Source organism: Solea solea, chromosome 10, assembly GCF_958295425.1.
Source record: "Solea solea chromosome 10, fSolSol10.1, whole genome shotgun sequence".
NCBI classification, from domain to species: domain Eukaryota; kingdom Metazoa; phylum Chordata; class Actinopteri; order Pleuronectiformes; family Soleidae; genus Solea; species Solea solea.
Genome location: NC_081143.1, coordinates 6,473,209 through 6,493,982, shown reverse-complemented (window position 1 = coordinate 6,493,982; position 20,774 = coordinate 6,473,209). Strand labels below are relative to the sequence as shown.

The following is a 20,774-nucleotide window of genomic DNA, read 5'->3' as shown; positions in this document are numbered from 1 at the left end:
TAAGAATTGATAGAATATATTTGAACTTAGAAAGCTTTTATTGTATCTTAAAAGAAAAATACCCTTATTCATGTGTATTTTATGTTTTTATAGAAAATGGATTTCTACATAATTTTGCATTTTAATTTTTGAACAGTGGTGGAAGAAACATTCAGAAAAATTAATCATACAATAATCAATTACAAACCGTACAATAGAACAGGTAAATCAAAATTGAGCTTTAGTTTTGATCCATCTATTTGATCTATTTTCCAGTTTACTATTATTATTGTTGTTGTTGTTGACTTTATTCAAAACACAAAAATGTCCATAGCACATGTAAAAAAAAATACACAGGAAACAGGAGATCATTTAAAATAAGAAACATCAGCCACTGTCACCTGCACAGACAGGAGCGCCAGTGTCTCCACAGTGTGGATGTAAACCTGATCAACCTAAACTCAGACTGAGTTAAGACCAGAATAATACAATTTTCTGCAGTTTTCTTCCTTCACATAAAAGCATAGATGTCATTTCTTACTGCTCTATACAGCAACACTGAAAAACACCTGACTGACACTACTTCATCATAGAAGTTTAAGGAACAGTCTCATCCCATCATTCAGAATACTTTATTAATCCTAAAGGGTCAGAATATAAGCTTCTTAAGTGTCTGCATGTTACCTTTTTTCTAAGAATGCAACAAAGACGAGTGTCTGAATTTGTTGTGCTTTCTTTTTCGACTTGCAATTTTACTTTAAAGCTGATTAACCCCGTTGTTGTTGTTGTTTTTTACTCACAAAGGCCAGTCTGTTCTGCCTCTTCATCAGCCCTGAACAAACAGGCTGTGCTGACCTGCAGTTTCTCAGAGGCACCTTGTGATGAGAGAAAAAAAACATGATTTTAACCAGATTACCATAATCCTAGGCTTCGATTACACGCTCATTTGAAATCCAAAATGCCATCAGAGACACTTCAGCCTTTTTCAACTTGCATTTGTTGACCTAAATTCTGACCGACAGACTTTATGGATCCCACAGCTGGGAAACAACAGTACAGTGTCAGGTATTTAACAAAATATAGAGATGAAATACAAGATTAAAATATTAGAAACATACTCCGCTACACAGAAAAGGAAATTAAATAGTGAAATAAAGAACATCAAATTTAATAAATATACGCTATATGGACAAAAGTATTTGTCCACACCTGTTAGGTCTAATTCAGGTGTTTCAATCAGGCTTTGGGTTCGGCCCCTTCTCTCCAATGAAGGACAATCTTAACACTTCAGCAAAGACATTTTGGACAATGCTTTGCTTCATTGTGGCAACAGTTTGAGGAAGACCCTTTTCTATTCCAACATGACTGTGTCCCAGTGCAAAAAAGCAAGGACTATAAAGACATGGTTTGACTTTGAGTTTTGGTGTGGAAGAACTTGACTGACCTGACCTCAACCTCACCTAGCACCTGTGGGATGAACTGGAACAGAGATTGTGAGCCAGGTCTTCTCGTCCAACATCAGTGCCTGACCTCATAAATGCTCTACAGAATGAATGAATGGACACAAATTCCCATAGAAACACTTCAAAATCTTGAGCAAAGTCTTCAAAGATGAGTGGAAGCTGGTATAGCTGCAAAAAGGGGAACCAACTCCAAATTAAAGTACTACATATGTATCTGAATATGTCATTACAGCCCTGTTAGTGTAATACTCAGGCATCTGAATACTTTTGTGACTTCCCAGATATACAAAGAATACGCAATAAAATTTGCATTGTTTTCCACAAGCCTGGGTGAACTTGTGGCTGAAATGATATTGATATTAGAAATGATATTATGAAATGATATTAGAGACATATCCCTGTAAGGTTATTACTTTAAATGTGTCCAACAACGTTTTAGCCTCAGTGAATGTTCTTCCCTGTGTCACACCATGTTCAGCTGAGTCGACTTAACGTCTGTGACCACAGGTTGAACCCTGAGTTGGCGTTGCAACAAACCTTTGCCCTGTGTCGGGGGGAGATTTACACTATGGTCAAATGGCTCCAGACTTATAGTTGTGGCCGACAGGGGACCCTAACAAGACTCTTTAAATTTAATTCCTGGTCAGGAAACCTGTGAACCTGCTGACTGTTTCTCAGCCGTGAAATTTAAGAACCCAACTGCTCAAGACATAATGATTTCAAGGAAAGAAAAACAATCTCGCACCACATTCCCGTGCCTTTCTTTACAGCGTCAATAATTATAATAATGTCAGTAGTTTTGCTTTCTGCTGCTTATGCTGTTTTGTATTCTGGTGAAGAATAGACATACAAGTGTTAGGCTGGCATCAGTGCCACATTAAGAAGAACAACAGCCCATCTCAACATCCTGGACACAGTGTGCAAAAGGAGTGTCCATGTCTTTGTGGCCCTTAGAGACAGAAAGAGACACTTTCCATCTGGTGTATCTACACAAAGAGGCCAGTTCAGCAAAAGTTCAGCACGGTTTAGGTTCATGTCCCTTTGCAGTTCATTCTCAGGTCAGCAAGGCTTTTATACCCACTCTGGGCCATTTTCTCTCCTCCACATTATAAATCTAGGTCACACAGCGGTAGTTATGGTAAGATTTATCATCCAATGTCAACACGAGGCCGTGTTATTAAACTTTATTTTTCCCCATGTATCTTGACTGGTTGTTTTGATGTAATAAAAAGAGATGTGTACTCCATGTGCAACCTAAAGAATATCCACTGTGTGACCAATATCACCCACTGCATCAGTGTTACACCCTGCAAAATGTTGACCTGACAAGATCGTGGGGTTAAGTGATTTCAGCTCACTCCCACCAAGCAGTGGTGGAAAAACCTGCGTGTAATTTATAATGTTAAAGTAGTTTATCTTTTTAACCTCAACATCCACATCTGGTACAGGAGTAACTGTGACTCCAAACGAGCACAGATGCTTGAAACTGGGGCCATGTGAGAATTCAAACATGACAGCGATGATAAAGTGACTGCTCTCATGTAATGATCTGCATGATAGTTTTTCGTCGTTCTAATGTGCAACCTTTATCTCTCTGAGAACGATTTGGAAATGTTTGTAACTAGTCTGCCTCTGTTTGGTCTTTGTAAACAAAAAGGATGTAACATTATTTGTGACCTGCCTCCTTGACAGAGCTAAATGATCAGTTCTGTGTACGGCAACAATGCAGGGACAAGCAAGGACAAGAAGCCTTTATCCCGTCAGACTGATGAAAGACAGTAGAATTAACTTCTGAAGCCTTTGTTTTTCCTTTCATAATCTAACCTGTTTGCAGCTGTCTCTCTTGATTGGTACAATCTTGCTGTTGCCTCCATCTTTCTTGACACTTCCTGTGTGCAGCACGGGATCGAAACACTGCTTTACTGAGGAACACAGAGAGTCACATGGAGCTGACGGGTTTAATCATTTGACAACGTGTAACAGACATTTGTTTACATTTACAAGTGACGCAGCACAACTCGACGACTACAGACACACTAGTTTGTGTAAAAGTATCTCTTTTTTTTTTACAAGTATTTTTTTTTTATTATAATTTACATACATTCCAGACCTTTACAACACTCTTGTCAAAGCTTTTGCACCCAAAACACTGGAAGTCGTTGTATGAAGTTGAACAGGGAATTTTGGCTGCATTTTCTCTGCCATAGATAGATAGATAGATAGATAGATAGATAGATATCATATTGATTGGTATTTATCTATTTCTTTTCCTGACAGAAATAGATTTTCATTTTGCCTATCTCAGCTAAAAAATATTGAATATTTTCTTAGTGTTAATCCTGCATGTGTTAATGTTTTACATTTACATGTACAATAACATTATTTCTTCACTGAATGACTCATTGTGTCTGATCTTTATCATAAGACAAAAAAAGAACGATAAATAAAGCGTGGCTCAAGCTGAGTCATCATTGGCTGTGCCATCATTACAAACACGGAGTTTGGTTAAAAAAAACATGTTTCAACCAAGTCAAAAGTGGGAAGTGAGCGCACGCAGGTTTGGACATTTGAGTCACAGCTTTTTCCCCGCACACAGAGAAGGTTATGTTTGCATATGACCTCCTTATCAAACTGAACTGATGACCTTGTTCAGATAAATATCCCACAGAGTCAAATCACTCCTCATTCTCCAAGAGGACAAGACCACATCTGGTGGCTGAAGCAACATGGCCCCATCACTTCTCACAACAGCAGGAGGGCTTCTGTTACTGTTTTCCATCTCATCTGCAGTGAGTCACTAAATGTACACCTCTTCTTACTGATGCAGTTTTCTCCAGCAACAAAAACTCTAAACCCATTTGTCTTTTTCCTGCAGCAAACCAGAGGAGACAACATCTTAACATGCACCAAAACCGATGCCTTCGTAAGTGGACGGTCATAAACCGTAACGTGTGATGTTTTTGTTGTGTGCAATCACTGAGCACAAAATGTCTGCTCACAGGGAAAATACTGTCCCACGACATGTGGAGTGGCTGATTACCTTCTGAGGTATCTGCCAGGAGTAGATGATGAGTTGGAGACTTTGCAAAGTGAGCTGGACAAAATTGCCAATTTGACCCAGGGGACAGACGAAACAATAGTCTACATGAAAGATTCTACCACTTCAGCTCAAAAGAGTGGACCACAAGGTAATAAAACAAAAATCATGGTTGTTATTTGTTCTTTGCGATCAATTTGACTTCAAAGTATTCACCAAACTGATCGGTTGATTGAAACGGTGAAAGTGTCTTTTCTTTTCAGACACAAATTTCAAAAGGTCGTCGAGTATGCTGGATGATGTCGTCCACTATGAAAATACCATCCTTTCACAAGAGCAACAAATGTAGTAAGTCAACGTTGTTATGCAAGAACTTAATTTTGTCAGTACTTGTGTAATTTTTTTTTTGGTATTTCAACTTAAAGTTACTCTTCATAACTGCCGTGAATTTACTGTGGAGAATAAACTGTATCCCATCATCATTGTCAATCATGATGTACTGTTATAGAGACATTATGTGGAGTAAATGAAAATTATTTCACTTTTCCCTGACAATTGATGCTTGTTTTTCCATGAATGGTTAAGGTCATTTTAATCTAATCGAATAATAGAGGTATAATGAAGTAAGATTATGAATGAATAGGCTAGTCATGTCAAATAAAAAAGGAATCAGCGCACACTGATGCAATACTTTTACTTGTAATAGAGTATAGAACTTCTGTGTCCTCCCACGCCTTCAGATCAACATGTGCCAACCTGTTCGCCCACACAGTTTGGACTTTAGCCTCAGAGATTTAATGATAAAACATCTTTTACAGCCTCATCTCCATTTTTTTATTCAATTTGCAAAATGTATTTTTGTGCCGTGCTCTGATTAGTGCTCCACTGTGGAAAAATTGGAAACATGTATTACTTAGGATCCAGCTCACGTATGTTTCCTTCTTCTTTCCAGTGAACTCGGGGAAATAATTTCATCTAACGAGAGGAGGATGGCGGACTTGAAGCAGCTCTCCCTCCAGCTGCAGCAGAAATGCAGCGAGCCTTGCAAAGACACAGTCGAAATCCAACCCACCACAGGATCAGGTAAAAAGAAAAGATAGAATAAATAAATACATTCAACTATGACCTTTAGGCCGGTACCATTTCACAAGAAGTTTCTCAATCGTGTTTCATGTGAACATTTGTCCTTGTTCAGTGTTTAGTCAAACACTAAAGTCAATGGGGGAAAGCAGCAAAGTAAACAAATCTATAGACTTCATTTGTTCTGACCTCGTTTCAAAGAATTTGGTCAAACTTATTTAAAACACAATTCAGGGCTACAGCAACTGTAATTTCATCATAAAAGCTTATTTTGCTTTAGTACTACTCTTCTTCTTTTTTCACCAGACTGTCAGGACATTGCAAACAAAGGTGCCACCACCAGCGGCCTTTACTACGTCAAGCCAGCTCAGGCCACTGAACAGTTCCTGGTCTACTGTGAAATTGACAGCTTTGGACGTGGATTCACAATTATACAGAGGGTATGCAACATGAATCACTGCCTCGCCAGTGTCTTCGCGCAGCACTGGATGACAGCAATTTAATACTTCTGTTGTTAAATAAAAAACTAATATTGCAAATGATGATAAAATAATCAGAGAGGGTGAAGGGACTGAACCGTTTCCTATGAAAGAAAACCGCTGTTCCCTTAACTGCAATCATAACTGCACAGATCATGCAGTCCCTTAGTGAACATGGTGTTCTTTTGCCAGAACAAATGTTTGACTCTGATCATGTTTATGTGTCCACAGAGACGCGACGGCAGTGTGGACTTCAACAAGGACTGGACCCAGTACAAGGAGGGATTTGGTTATCTCTCCCCAGACGACACTACCGAGTTCTGGCTCGGCAACGAGAAGATCCACCAGCTGACCATTAATTCGCCCATCCCGACTGTGCTGAGGATCGAGCTTGTTGACTGGGAAGGCAACAAAAGGTACACACACACACACACACACTCACACTCACTCACATGCGCTGAAGATAACAGATTACATAAGAGACCAGCAAAGGCACTCACTCACAAGGCAAACATGACCTTAGTTTGAGGCTCCACTTAAAGGATAAATGCTGACACAGCGGACATTATCAAAAACACAAAATCCACCATTGCCCTTTTCTCCAGACATGCAGACTACCACACGTTCAAACTGGGATCAGAGGCCGACAAGTACCGGCTGACCTATGGCTACTACTTTGGCGGCGATGCAGGAGATGCTTTTGACGGCTTTGACTTTGGCGAAGACCCCAGCGACAAGTTCTACACGTCACACAACGGACAGCAGTTCAGCACCTTCGACAGCGACAATGACAAGTATGATGGCAACTGTGCTCGGCAGGATGGCTCTGGCTGGTGGATGAACAGATGTCATGCTGCACATTTGAACGGCAAATACTACACGGGTGAGACCACACGGCCAGACTTGTGCTGTTTTAAGGGCATAGACAAATTTGCCGTTCAACCCTAACCCTGCAAATGTATGTGTTGTAATGGTCTGTGTTTTCTTTTTTTTTTTAAATCCAGGTGGTAGGTACACAGAAAAGGATGCAGGTGAATTTGGTTACGACAACGGCATCATTTGGGTGACATGGCACAACCGCTGGTACTCTCTGAAAGAAACCACCATGAAGATCATTCCACTGACCCGCTTCACATCAGCCGATGGACAACAGGCGGGTGTGAAACAGTTTGGTGGACTATAAAAGTAAAAGCACGATCAAAAGTAGACATGTGTTTGTGGTCAGTGCTTGTGTCCAGCACAGACACCTTGTAAGGGTGTTTCTCCATGTAATATTTGCATGTCTGTAGCTGTTCACTGATGTTTTCCTTCTCCAGTGTTGTTTTGGGCACTAAATAAATGTCCTGTTCTTCACCAAATAATGTCTTTTCCTTACTGTACTGCGCAGTCTTTGAACTCATCACCATCCACTGATAACACAGTTGTTTTTTTGTTTTGTTTTTTTTTAAATTAACCTGAACCAAGACACCTGGCATAAGAAAGTGAGCACATGAAAACTGCACGTGTGTCGTTGCGAATCATCCCTGAAATAAAATTGTCTCTTTTTTTCCATTTGTGCATAAGAGGACCACTGTAACACTGACACAACACCACACATCATTGTGTCACTGGTTTCTAATAGATAACACACATCCACACTCACTCACTCACTCCATCCATCCATTTTCTACCACTTTATCCTCCACAGGAGGGTCGCAGGGGGTGCTGTGCCAATCTCAGCTGACATAGGGCGATAGGCGGGATACAGCTGGGCCACATATAGAGAAAACCAACCATTTGCCAGGAGTAGACGACAATTTGGACCACTCACTCTCACACCTACAGTCAATTTTAGAGCGTCCAAATTACCTATATTTCCTGTTTTTGGACTGTGGGAGGAAACCTACGCACATTCAAACTCCATGCAGAAAGGCCCTTGTTCCAACCGGGGTCTTCTTGCTGCAAAGGAAAGAGTGCTAACCACTACTTCACTCACTCATGTCATCCATTTGATTATAAATGAACAGCTTTGTGATAAAATAGCAATTTAGCTCCACAGAGAATATTTTAAATGTGCATGGTTTAATTGGGATGTATTTGCATTAGAAGCAGCAAGACACAAACTCTTGAATTCATATAAAACAATATTGACAGTAATCCACTAAGAATTTTGAAGGGGTATTTAAAAATACTCTATTAGAAATTTAGAAAGTATGTCATTTCAAACAGTTTCTACATTCATGAAAAACTGTTAATTCATTGGATTGGTTTTATTTTATTTTGTAAATGATCAAGATTATCAGCATTAGATAACAACAGGTTTTTGTTGAACCCAGTCTCTTAGTTTCAGCTGTAGTAGTTGATGTTTGGTCTGAATGCAGAAACCATAGTAACAGGAAACATCACTGTTACCATGTTATTTTATCAATGATCTTATAAGAACACATAGCTTGCATTTTAAAGTACTTTTAATGCATTTCCTAACAACACTCTCTAATCTAACAACGTGTAGATTTGGCTCATTGTAGATGGTTGTGCCAAAAAGGTAAATGCCCTTGTGGCCTAAAATTGTCAACTACCCCCCTGATTGTGTTCACTGGAACCAAAGGACTGTTTGGTTCCAGTCTGATTGTGCCACAGTATGGCAGCCCACTCATATTCCTACAACTGGCTAAACATTTTTTTTGGTGACTGGAATTGAAGGATTGAGAAACTGTGTTGTTTCTGTGTATTTTGTTTGACAAACATAGCCTGTTACACAAAGGCAGAGAAACCAAACTTTGCCCCGGACAGTTCAAATTGCCATGGAGAGCAAAGTCAGAATCGTTGCTATGCTACGAAAACAAAGTTGGAGTCAAACTTCTTTATTTCCTCTTTAATTGCACTGCCAGGATTTGTCTCGTTCATGTCTTTTGTCTCTCATACTGCTACTAATGTTATTCTTTTTGTTTAATAAAACGTTATTGGTATAATCAAAAAAAACAAAAATAACATAACATATGAAACACATAAAAAAAAGGAGTCTCACGTAGAGGTTTATAAATTAGTAAAAATGCAATAAATTAACTAAATAAAAAATTAATTTCTTATTTGTTAGGGCTTCTTTTAATATTATGTTGAGGTATAGGTCCAGATCAGACATTTTCTGCTGGAGACAAGGAAACATGGCCCTTCCACACAGCCACAGCAAGCCTGCCAAATCTGCAGACGACCAGATTTCGAAAAGATGATTAACTGCATGATTTCCATTATGGCTGCGCACAAATAAAAAGGAGGTCAGCAAATTGGTTGTGTAAAAAATGTATTTCATGAATGATGATTTCATGATATTTCACATACATGACTTGTAAAATAATAAATCAGTCATAAGTCGCTTACTTGGAACCTGTTCCTTTAGGAACAACACTTTTACCGAGGTTAGTTAGCGCAGCACACACAGTCACTACTTCATCTAGCATATCAACTTGAGACACTGGGATTACAGTTTGCAAAATTTTAAAACTCTTCCACCTTCCTATCACTCGCTCTATATGTATCCTGACACAGGCCAGTTGTCTGGATGTGTCTACTTCCTGTGCAGAGAGTTGTTTTTTCCCTTTAGTGAAATGAGGGATACGAAGGGTTGCACCATAAGCAACTAGTTCATCACGTACTAAAAATCCCCTATCAGCTAAAACCTCATCCATAGGCTCCAACAGTTCCAGGAAACCAGACTCTCTTGTAATCTGTTTATCTGATACCCGGCCATCCCACCCTGGAGACACAAATGAAATGGCCCCAGCAGGTGTGGTGGCAATCAAATACTTAATGGTGTTGCTGTGTTTATAATTGGACCAACTCTGGGCTCTTGCAGTGAGATTACTAGGCCTAGCTATAAACATTTCCTCACATTCTATAATGCAGCGACATCTTTTAAAGTTTCGCTTGAATGCTCTGGGCATATTTTTAATTATTGCTCCTTTGTTTGGCCATTTTATTAGTGGCTTGAGGACCACTGACATAACAGATATCCAGCATCGATAAATATGAGATACAGTGCTATTTGCTACATTAAATCTATATGCCAGGTCAAGGTTGCTGAGGCCCAACCTTAATTTCATTAAGACCATTAAAAGTTGGTCCTCTAAAGGAAGGCTATGATGACTTATCTCACTGCTTAGTTTTTTAAGGAGCCATTCAAAGATGATAGAGGTCAGTCCAGTGAAATACACTAATTGTCTAAAGCTAGACTTCACATTACTGTATGTTAACTTGGATTGGTTTAACTTGTGCTTTAATGAGTCATTCTCACTGCGCAGCTTAACACATTCCTGCTGTAGGTTATTGTAATCTTCCTGGAGTTGACGATGTGTCAAGCGAAGGTCGTCGTATTCACTCCTTGACACCGTTGGTGGGAGGTCTTCATCAGCTTGAACTTGAACAAAGACAAACAGACATTCACTGAAACGTGATCATCACTGATGTTTGTAACTTGTGGCACGACAGGAAATAAATTCCAGCTCTGTGACGGATGTAATTCATACCAGGGTTTTGTTTAATTTCTTCAATGGAAGAATCAGGTTGCACTACAGGGATGTACATCTCTGTTCTCTTCCTTTTCCTGTGATATCTATATGAAAAGAAAAGAAACAATTAAACGGTGACAGCATTTAGCCAAATCATCCACTAGGTGGTAATTATTAACTTCTACACTAAACAAATGGCAAAAACACATGTGTCTCATGCAGTTAGAGCTGAAAGAATTAATCGATTAATTGATTATTAATCAACAATTATTTTGATAATCGATTGTTTCAAAGCTTTTTTCATGATTAAAACAAGATTTCCGATTGTTTAAGCTTCTTAAAAGTGAGTATTTTCTTTATTTCTTTGCTCTGGATAACAAATAAATCATTAAAAGTTAATCATTTTGGTTTGTGGACAAAATAAGACATTTGAGAACATAATCATTTCCAGGTTTTTTTAAGGTTTTCTGATATTTTATGGACCAAACGATTAATCAAGAAAATAAACCACAGATGAGTCGATTATGAAAATAATCGTTAGTTGCAGTGGCAGACAGTATAATGTAATGTGAACGGATTAAAACAAAATGCACACGGTTCATTAAATGGAAGCTTGCTCTTGGAGAAGACAAGGCTGAGAAGCATTTTACGTTCCCTTACTTGTCTTATTTTGTAGGCTTACCTCTCCATTTTTGTGTCATGTTTCTCATTTTGTTTTGTGTATGCAAACAAAGACGGCACAAAGTCAGGACTGCTCGAGTCATCTGATGCCTCCCCTGCAAAGACAAGACAATCTTTGTTGTGCTAATGTGCTGCTGCATCAATGGAAGTACTAAGACTAGTCTATGCAACAAGTCACCAATGACAGAGAATTTAAGTGACTTAAAGTCCTAAAAATTAATGTCATTTTGGATAATTCACTTAGTTAAAAGGGAACGTTTTAGCACACTATGTTTACTTGGCAGCTGAATACAAGCAAGCTACGTCCAAGACCACAACATAACTTTAGGCAACATTAGTTTCATATACAGTACATACAGTATGTGCATTGACACACATGTTTCTGTGAAATCCAGGCTTGTCGGTGTAATCTAACAGAAAGAGCTGATAAATGATAATTTACCTGAAATGAAGTGAGCACTACAAACACGAGCCTCTTTGACTGCAGTAGCATCACCCCAGTCTTCTCTTTTCAATGCTTGGAGCCACAGACGACGTCTATTCTTTAGAAAAGGATGAGATCCTGTAGGGATTCGGAAGAACTTGACACCAGTGCTGGTTCTACTTCCACAGCCAACTACGCTACAAGTAGGCATTTTATGTTGTTGGACTGCTGGCTTGATAGAAGTTAATGGTACGAGTATGTGTTTTCTGACCCCAAACTGCGCGTAGTCACTCAGTATTTCTGTAACGTAGCTCTCGAAAGGGTCTAAACACAGCATTTCTGTTTGGTCTTCCTCGCCGGCAGATGGTGCTGTAGAATCACCAGCCGTGTCTGCTGATGTTTACTTCCGGGGTATTCAGTCGTCGCGTTGTGGCGGTGGTGGTCATGTTTTCACGTTTGTGAGACAATTACTAGCGTGAGAGAGCGACATTGACTGGGATTAATATTTTACTTCAGCTGCTGCGTTTTGTCAGGAGATTTATCATCAAAGATGGCTGAGGTAGGTCGATGTTTTTGGTCTTTTTTCTTTCTTTGTCTCTGCTCCCGCTCATACAGGCGCTGGCGAAGGGTCGGGCCCCGGCTAATCACTGGATCGCGTTGTGTTAACGACTTCCATGTCGGCTTATATATAAAAGCGTAGACTACTGTAGTATTATTATTTATTGTCATTGTTATTATTGTTGTTAATAATAATAAAATGCATGTTCTTCTACAGGACGTCCAGAAGCACTCAGTCCACACACTGGTCTTCAGATCTCTCAAAAGAACTCACGATATGTTTGTGTCCGACCAAGCGAAACCCATCTCACAGGACGATGAGAGGTAAACTAGTAATTTTACATTTATTTTTTTTACATCCAATGTAAATGGTCACACATCTATTCATCTTCTGGGGTTTTATTTTTTATAATAATTGTTCTTACTACTTTTACTCTGCAGCAAATGAGTAGTAATAGAGGTCCTTTCAACCAGATTAAAAACTGCCATTTGATTTACCAGCCTCAATAGTAGTGTATACAACAATATTTACTGTTGATACTTGAAGTATATTGCTGGAAATACTCAAGTAAAATTTTTAATGCACTTAATACATTTTCCAAGTGACATGACGGTCAACATCCTGAATCCTCACTCTGTCTTTCTTCCATTTTCTTTGTAGCCACAAACTGAAGATGGACGTGAAACTCAAGTCAGACTACATGGCGGTTTTACACATGCCTGTCCTGAAGGAAGGGAAAGACAGAGTCCCACATCTTCCTGGCAGCATGCACGGCCACCAGAGCTATGCACAGCCAGGTGAGGAGGAAATGAACACTGCATGTTTAACTTGAGTTTAATGGCATAAGGTGGATCCAAAAAACTACTTATAGTTATATGTATGTAATGTGATCGTGACATCAGTTGAATTGGTATTCACATCAAAAGAGGTTGATTTGTCCAGGTGCTTTATTTGTTAAACAGCAAATGTGTCAATGAATCTCTAAATGTACTTTTACTTTTGTATTAAGTGTAAGCAGTTTTGTCTACGATATACATTTTCATGAACATTAATGTATTTACTTACCCTGTGATGTTTTTCAAAAGATGACCCAGAATACCTGATCACTGGGACACATGCGTACCCCTCTGCACCTGGTAAGTATGATGCCGTTGTCTTACTCAAATAAATGCCTTGTGGGGTTTTTTCTAAATTGAACTGCACCAGTGTTGCTACTCGTATCACACCAGTATTTCACTTGACAGGAGTGGCCCTGACTGCAGACACGGCGATGCACAGGAACCCCAGCGAGGGAGGAATCCATTCTATGGCATTGGCTTTGTTGCCCTCACAAGCCAGGTAAGCCCATATTTCCTTAAGACAGTGTATAACCCATATACTGAGAAAGATTCCATCGTAATTTTAGGATTCAAATTCATTTAACGTATGTAAACTATAGTGAGCGTTTTTGTTGTTGAATTCCAGGCTGGACGCAAGCCGCACAGCAGCCAGTGTTGGTGATATTCATCGACACGCTGGAGCAACAGAGAGATCTCACCTTCACTCAACTGCCGTGGTAGGTCGCAGTGTATCACCATGTGCACTTGATGTATTATCCTATTTTAAACCTTGCTCCGAAATCCCTGAAAGAAGTGAAGACCTCATCATAAATGTGTTTATTTTAGTCGCTTCTGGAAGGAGGCGGTACCAGAAATTCTGCGCTCATAAGGAAAGCACCAACAATGCCGAAACCCCAGTGGCATCCACCATGGAAACTGTCTCGGGTAACTGCACAACATTTTTTATTTTTATTTTTATTTTTAAGCTATATGATGAATTTGTTTTCAGTAGCAGTTTTTGTTTTGCCTGACAGGTCATCAGTGGTCACCTTGGCTGGGTGAGATCCATCGCTGTAGAACCTGGGAATCAGTGGTTTGTCACAGGCTCGGCTGATAGAACCATAAAGGTGAGAAAAGTGGAAAATGTTGTGAGTTCATTGAATGTCAACAATGTTCTTCAGAAAGATTGAGGATTGTCTATATGTTTAAAAGGTAAAAAAAAAAAATATTAAAAGCAAGCTAGTTTTTGCATGTTCTTTCTGTAACCACCATCTCTTTATTTAGTCTTTACAATTACATTACACTAAAGTGTGTAGCATAAAAGATCCTTTTGATCATTTGACAGATTATTCCCTCTCCAGTGTTCTTATCTGCATCTTACATTAATTTGTCCCCCCTTTTGCTTCCGGGTGTCAGTGTTGAGTCACCATTATAGCACATTTTCTACAGTGATCCAAAAAATATGACTGGAATTCTGTTTGTTGTGACAGATTTGGGACCTGTCCTCTGGAAAGCTGAAGCTCTCTCTGACTGGACACATTAGCACAGTGCGAGGTGTGGCCGTCAGCACCCGCAGTCCATACCTGTTCTCCTGTGGTGAAGACAAGCAAGTCAAATGTTGGGATCTGGAGTACAACAAAGTATGTTGTTTGGGAGGCGTGGGGTTATTCAGAGAGATTCATTTAGTTTATAAAAGGCCATGAATATCTATTTACTACTAAATAATCTGTGTTTTAGGTCATCAGGCACTACCACGGTCACCTGAGTGCTGTGTATGACTTGGATCTACATCCGACCATTGATGTGCTGATGACGTGCAGTCGGGATGCCACAGCACGGGTAAACTTCATTCTGATACTATTTACTCTGGCTTGTTAACAGATTTTAATGGTTAATCTATGTTTAATATATGATATGATGGATGAGTGTCTGACTGTAGAGCAGGGGTTAATGAAGCAAGCAAAGGGCCATGAAAACAAGATTTTAAAGAACTAATAATCTAGTATTACCTGTATTTATGTTCAACATTTACATTTTATAAGTAAAAATACATACAAAATGTGACCCGTACCCTCACTGATACATGTTCTTTCTTGTGTCTATTTTAAAATAAAAGTCTGGGTGTTATTTACAAGTTAAATGCTGATAATGTGAAGGTGTGAAACTGATTGTTAGGTCTGTATTGCAAAATGTTTTCAAAGAAAAATGTTGATGCAAACTGAATGTAACAGAGTCCTGAGACTACTGCCATCTGTATGTCTTTTATAAACGTTTATAGTACAGTTAACTCAATATTTATAGTGTTTTGAGTGTTTATAGGGGGAGAGTTACTGAACAAAATGTCGTTATGTGTATGCATAATGACAATAAAGAAATCTTGAATCTTAAATCTTGAGCATGCAGATTGCATTTAGGTTACTTGACTCTGAGTTGTACCTTGTACCTGTCGTTCAGTGTCTCAAATAGCAAACCGACATTCGGAGAAATCAAACTTCCATCTGAATATTGTTGTGTGTTTTTAATACCGCCTTTGCAGTATTAATTAGTTGGACTAATTGGAGTTTTCCTGTCTCTCTTGATGCAGGTGTGGGACATCAGGACGAAGGCTAACGTGCACACACTAACTGGCCACACCAACACTGTGGCCACAGTGAGATGCCAAGAAGCAGAGCCACAGGTCATCACTGGTAAGCAACTCTTACAATTTCAAACCAAGAATATCAACCGTAGCATTCAGGGTCATCATTTATTAGCTGTTTTTTTTTTTAACTGATAATCCTAAAGTGATTACCATTTTTTTTTCCTGCAGGCAGCCACGATTCAACAATCAGAATGTGGGATTTGATTGCTGGAAAGACCAGAACAACCCTAACCAACCACAAGAAGTCTGTCCGAACTCTGGTGCTGCACCCCAAGCTGTAAGTTGAGGCGGGCCGCATTCACATATGACTATGTTTAAATAAAAATGTTAATATGGATCAACTGAAATGGAGACCTTTAGAAATACTCATAAGAGCTGCCCAGACCCTTGAGAGATTTAAGTCTTTGTTCAAGGCCAACTTATTTACTTTGGCTTGTATTGTGTTCATTCTTCTCTTTTTTTGTGCCTTTCTCCATTTTTATTTGTTATTTTTCTTCCTCATTGTTTGTTTATTTATTTATTTATTTATTATAAAAACTCCTGAGCATAAACACAATCTGTCCACAGGAAGGTTAAGAGTCCACTCACACTGCTGACATTCTCAGACCCATTGCAGTTTCACAGTATTTTGACACTAATCATTAGTACCCATACATTGATTTGTTTGTTATATTAACACTGATCAGCACATGAGTCGTGCTCTCTCTGTCACTCCTCGTCTCACACACACCAACAAAGTAACTGGTTTTAAAACGCACTTTTAAAATAAAATCACATTGGTATGAATGGAGCCACTTACAGTAGATCCAGTAAGTGCAATGTTTACTGTAGAGCTGTCGTACAGTATGATTAACTGCTGTTGATCATTTGTCAAGTTAATGTTAACGTGTCTATTTTTCATATTTATTATCATAAAAAGAATATGATAACAATTTGTTTTCAGAATTATATATTTTTTTAAATAACTTTATTAATAATTGCTGCAGTTCTTAGTGGACCTGCTTTTTGAATGACACGGTTTTGAGGCACAGAAAGTTATTTTTACCGTAGGTGTTAAAAGTCCCTCAATAATATCATAAACGAAACAAATGCAATGAAGTTTTGTTTTTATTTTATTTTTTTACAGATACACATTTGCATCAGGTTCTGCTGACAACATCAAGCAGTGGAAGTTCCCCGATGGCAACTTCATTCAGAACCTGTCTGGCCACAACGCCATCATCAACACGCTGGCTGTTAACTCGGACGGCGTTTTGGTGTCAGGAGGTACAGTATATTGATGACCCTATTTATTGTTGCTTCAATAAGATTGGATTGGAGTCAGTATTTGACACACATTTGTCTTTAGCTGACAATGGAACCATCCACATGTGGGACTGGAGGACGGGCTACAACTTCCAGAGGATCCACGCCGCTGTGCAGCCAGGATCTCTGGACAGCGAGTCGGGCATCTTTGCCTGCTTGTTTGATAAAACAGAGAGCAGATTGATCACCGCCGAGGCCGACAAGACCATAAAAGTGTACAAAGAGGACGACACAGCTGTGAGTTTTATGATCAAATTCAAACTCAGTCTGCAGTTTAGTGTTACTTCCCACATATTCTGACAAATGTGTTTTCTTTCTTGCAGACGGAAGAAAGTCATCCAGTCAACTGGAAACCAGAAATCCTCAAGAGAAAAAGATTCTAATATTTTGTGTTGTTTTTTTTTTTATTTCACAGTAGCAATTGTAAATTTTCCATCACATTTTGCTTAGTGCTTTGTCATGCAGCAGATTTCTTCCTCAACAAATGTGTCTTTGACAGAAGCAAACACATCTTACTCAAAAATAAACACGAGGTTTGACTGCTTCATTCTAAAAACCACTTGCAGTCTTCGTTGTAGGACGTCAGTCCAGTGAAGCGGCCATTTTGAACTGCCAGGAACCTCCCTGTGCGTTTGTTCTTGATGACGACAGCTCTCTTATGGCTCTGGTCCGTCTGGTCCACCAGAAGTAGCCACTCTTCGGAGACAGAGGGACTGGCCTCAGAGTGGATCTGGTTTCTGTTTGAGTCAAACCCTGCAGATGGAAAGACATCTTTTTTTTTTGTACTCAAAAAGAGCTTTAAAAAAAAAACATGGCATTGTCCCTTTTTTCTGGATAGCAATGTGATGTTTATTTTGCTCCATTTAATAAAGACAGTTATTGTTTATTCTGTTGGGTGAAGGTGTATTTCTCTTCTTACCGAGGAACCTGTTGGTGACAACATTCCTGTAGTATTTACAGCCGCTGCCTTTAATCTCCTCCCAGTAACACTGATCTCCACGCGTGTCACTGAGCTCCACTGAGTTTCTGCTGTCGGTAGTTGGGTGGATTAACTGCTCATCTGTGGAAACAAATACCAGTAAATCAGTTAAACAAAGTGTGAACATGGTCGGGTTTACATCCTCCAAAAAACTGCTTATGTGAGTAAGCAGGTGAGTTTTTTTTCTTAGATTTTGATGGCATTATTGATTCCACATATAGGATCAATAAAGGATTAAAAACAAATAGGACTCTGACATTACCTTTATATTTTAAAGGAACTGTGAAGTAGTATCCTCAAGTTTTAAATTCTATTAAACCAAATTTCAATGCAATGATTAAGATACTTACAATTAACTTGTAACATGTTTTTTTTCTCTAATACATCTGTGTTTTAAAATAGTTTGTTTATCGCTCTCGCACTACCTGACTCATGGATGTAGAGCTGTGAGAGGGCATGGCGAAAACTTCGGCCTGGTTTCTTTTTCAGACAGATTTTTGGTGGTTCTGCCTGGTCCACCTCTTCTCTGGGAGGCTCATCCACCGTCAGGAGGTGACCGGCGTTGAACATGATCTCCTCCTCCAAAGATTTGACACACATCTCAAAGTTCTCTTCCTCCCGCTCTGCATTTCTAGCGGGATAGATGACAGTAGATTTTCATTTTTTTTTGTGAAGGGAGCAAATAAATCCAAAATAAGCTGTAAACACAATGAATGCATGATTAAACTATCTACTTTACGCTAGAATCACTTTTAATCCTGTTAAACCACAGAAATAGAGATGTTTTGGTAGCAATACTGATGTCAAAACATTGAATATCTACTCATACCAACATCAGCCTGAGTCAGTCTTTTATGTCTTTTATACAACTTAGCTGTTGATGAGACAGCCCTTTCAAAAACATAGTCCTCCATCTGTATGTAAGACATTTGCAGACCTATTTCATGTCCTGCTCACATGACAGTGGTGGACATCTCTATTTACAGCATGTTGCCTGTGTTTAGTGAAGCAGATTTAGTGTTTATGGATTGTATCTGATCACTTTTGTTTTTTTCCCCAACATCAGATCCGGTTTTCATCTCGTCCTCACTGAGAAGTGTTGTGAAATTGTCCACCTGTCTTTGTCAGGAGGCTCCTCACCTGAAGTCCACCCACAGCAGGCCTGCAGTGATCAGACCCAGCCACTCACTGGCCTCCCAGTTCTCAGCCAACATCACTGGTACGATGATGGCCTCCCTGCTTTCTGCGTAGTTCAGCTCCTTCTTACAGCTGCGTGAAGCCTGGTATTCTGGAGTCATGAAAGGACAAATCACTGCGTCGTCCTCCACACCTGCAGCCATCCTGAAAACACACACACACACACACAGCAACATATCCAAATGTATTTATTTTTAAAATCTAACCAGAGGTGTGTTTAGAGCTCCATAGATATAAACCAAATTCTTCTGTCCTTACGCGTCGTTGATGTTTCCTGTTATCCCTCCTTCTATGTCCATCCACACAGGTAGCCCATCGTCTTTGAGGCGGCTGTAGACCTTTTTCACAAGAGCCTGGTCGTCCCACTGGTAAGAGAGCATTATATGAGATGGCATTTTAATTTCTCTAAGTGAAATGTCGCTGAAATAAAAACTGATCTAAATAAGACGAAGCTGCTGAGGCAAAGTTTTCAGTCTCCTGAGCAAACCAGATCTCAGACAAAGGGAAAGGAGCTTGTTTACTCCTCAGGTTACAGCTGTTGCTTGGTTACCTGGTGCGTGCGTGCACAGTGGGAGCTGCTATTATGACCTGCAGGAGCAATAACAGCTTTACCAAAGAATGGATTTACTGAAGAGTCTCTCATATACAGTATTTGAGATTTGATCCTGTGAAAAGTGTACTACTGATATAGTAGTAAATGTTTGTCCATGCTTGGTGTTGTTTTGAAGTAAAGGACAATGTTTTAATTCAGAATGTAATCTTACAAATGATAAATATCACCTCACCAATCTAAATGGAGTCTATATAGTCTTTATAGTAGATTGAACATTTAATCAATACATCAATACTGGACATAACATTGATAGAAACTGTGTTGCCTGTGGTCCACTCTTAAAAAATAGAAAATATCTATTTATGCAGTTTTCATTTTGAACTTTTTTTCTTAGCTGTGATTTCCTTATGATTAAGAACACAATTTCTGCACACTCGGGGCACACACATTAGACGACTGTCATGGAAACACCTGCAGATATCATTTATAATTATATTTTACAAACATGTATTATCTTTTTTAAAAAAAGATATACCCACTACAGATTAGTTCATCAACAAATCATGGATCAAATGTTGTGTTTTCTAAGGAAAAAAAATAAATTTAGAAAAAAAACAAGAAGATATTGATGAATGAGGCCCAATGTTCTATTGAATTTTGTGGAACTGGGATTTCGTTTTTGTTAGTAAATGAAATGTTTCCCTTTCACCTCACATTCTATCACATGATGCCAGAGACAAATCCAGATTTAAAGCTCTGTTGTAAATAACACTGTACTGTGACATATTTAGTTACTGTGTAAAGTGTCTTGTTGAGATAATGTATTTGTCGCTCTAGAAGCCAAATTAATTTGACAATTTACTAACACATGTGGGCCACACGGTGGTGTAGTGGTTAGCACTCTCGCCTTGCAGCGAGAAGACCCGGGTTCGAGCCCCGGTTGGAACAAGGGCCTTTCTGCATGGAGTTTGCATGTTCTCCCCGTGTGTGCGTGGGTTCTCTCCGGGTACTCCGGCTTCCTCCCACAGTCCAAAAACATGCAATGTGGGGATAGGTAAATTGGACACTCCAAATTGACCATAGGAGTGAGTGTGA

General features: G+C 39.2%; 4 protein-coding genes across 5 annotated transcripts; 2 read left to right on the top strand and 2 right to left on the bottom strand.

Annotated features, from left to right (window-relative positions):
* The first annotated feature begins 4,119 nt into the window (after positions 1-4,119).
* fgg (fibrinogen gamma chain) lies at positions 4,120-7,399 on the top strand. Its single transcript, XM_058640640.1, has 9 exons — positions 4,120-4,231; positions 4,318-4,365; positions 4,444-4,630; positions 4,743-4,827; positions 5,432-5,562; positions 5,866-5,999; positions 6,270-6,454; positions 6,644-6,921; positions 7,043-7,399. The coding sequence occupies exons 1-9, from the start codon at positions 4,169-4,171 to the stop codon at positions 7,219-7,221; spliced, it is 1,290 nt and encodes a 429-aa protein (XP_058496623.1). The 5' UTR covers positions 4,120-4,168; the 3' UTR covers positions 7,222-7,399.
* A 1,902-nt stretch (positions 7,400-9,301) lies between these two features.
* On the bottom strand, positions 9,302-11,964 carry LOC131467541 (uncharacterized). 2 transcript variants are annotated; one of them, XM_058641513.1, is made up of 4 exons: positions 11,646-11,964; positions 11,205-11,298; positions 10,541-10,626; positions 9,302-10,431 (listed from the first exon to the last, which is right to left on the bottom strand). In XM_058641513.1, the coding sequence occupies exons 1-4, from the start codon at positions 11,962-11,964 to the stop codon at positions 9,392-9,394; spliced, it is 1,539 nt and encodes a 512-aa protein (XP_058497496.1). In that variant the 3' UTR covers positions 9,302-9,391. The 2 variants fall into 2 exon arrangements, with proteins under 2 accessions (XP_058497496.1, XP_058497495.1); XM_058641512.1 differs by having other exon boundaries at positions 9,302-10,439; positions 10,543-10,626.
* A 70-nt stretch (positions 11,965-12,034) lies between these two features.
* On the top strand, positions 12,035-17,836 carry plrg1 (pleiotropic regulator 1). Its single transcript, XM_058641514.1, has 15 exons — positions 12,035-12,186; positions 12,403-12,509; positions 12,847-12,983; positions 13,272-13,322; positions 13,431-13,524; positions 13,651-13,741; positions 13,851-13,949; positions 14,039-14,131; positions 14,495-14,644; positions 14,742-14,843; positions 15,589-15,691; positions 15,814-15,922; positions 16,772-16,911; positions 16,994-17,187; positions 17,274-17,836. Exons 1-15 carry the CDS (start codon positions 12,178-12,180, stop codon positions 17,331-17,333), a joined length of 1,539 nt encoding a protein of 512 aa, XP_058497497.1. The 5' UTR covers positions 12,035-12,177; the 3' UTR covers positions 17,334-17,836.
* Positions 17,495-19,642, bottom strand: LOC131466724 (uncharacterized). The gene is made up of 5 exons (XM_058640160.1): positions 19,385-19,642; positions 19,070-19,270; positions 18,355-18,560; positions 17,825-18,010; positions 17,495-17,703 (listed from the first exon to the last, which is right to left on the bottom strand). The coding sequence occupies exons 1-5, from the start codon at positions 19,519-19,521 to the stop codon at positions 17,495-17,497; spliced, it is 939 nt and encodes a 312-aa protein (XP_058496143.1). The 5' UTR covers positions 19,522-19,642.
* Between the last annotated feature and the right edge of the window lie 1,132 nt (positions 19,643-20,774).

Bases quoted from the DNA above. Each gene is read 5' to 3' on its own strand.
- fgg (XM_058640640.1), top strand. From the start codon at position 4,169: ATGGCCCCATCACTTCTCACAACAGCAGGAGGGCTTCTGTTACTGTTT. The intron at 4,631-4,742 runs GTAATAAAACAA...TTTTCTTTTCAG, and splicing joins TCAAAAGAGTGGACCACAAG to ACACAAATTTCAAAAGGTCG. The intron at 6,455-6,643 runs GTACACACACAC...CCTTTTCTCCAG, and splicing joins GACTGGGAAGGCAACAAAAG to ACATGCAGACTACCACACGT.
- LOC131466724 (XM_058640160.1), bottom strand. From the start codon at position 19,521: ATGCCATCTCATATAATGCTCTCTTACCAGTGGGACGACCAGGCTCTT. The intron at 18,011-18,354 runs GTAGTGCGAGAG...TTGTTTCCACAG, and splicing joins GCTCTACATCCATGAGTCAG to ATGAGCAGTTAATCCACCCA. The intron at 17,704-17,824 runs GTCTTTATTAAA...TTCCATCTGCAG, and splicing joins CAACAGAATAAACAATAACT to GGTTTGACTCAAACAGAAAC.
- LOC131467541 (XM_058641512.1), bottom strand. From the start codon at position 11,964: ATGCTGTGTTTAGACCCTTTCGAGAGCTACGTTACAGAAATACTGAGT. The intron at 11,299-11,645 runs GTAAATTATCAT...TTGTCTTTGCAG, and splicing joins TAGTGCTCACTTCATTTCAG to GGGAGGCATCAGATGACTCG. The intron at 10,440-10,542 runs TGGTATGAATTA...TCTGTTTGTCTT, and splicing joins GAAGAAATTAAACAAAACCC to TGTTCAAGTTCAAGCTGATG.
- plrg1 (XM_058641514.1), top strand. The intron at 12,984-13,271 runs GTGAGGAGGAAA...GTTTTTCAAAAG, and splicing joins CCAGAGCTATGCACAGCCAG to ATGACCCAGAATACCTGATC. The intron at 15,692-15,813 runs GTAAGCAACTCT...TTTTTCCTGCAG, and splicing joins AGAGCCACAGGTCATCACTG to GCAGCCACGATTCAACAATC.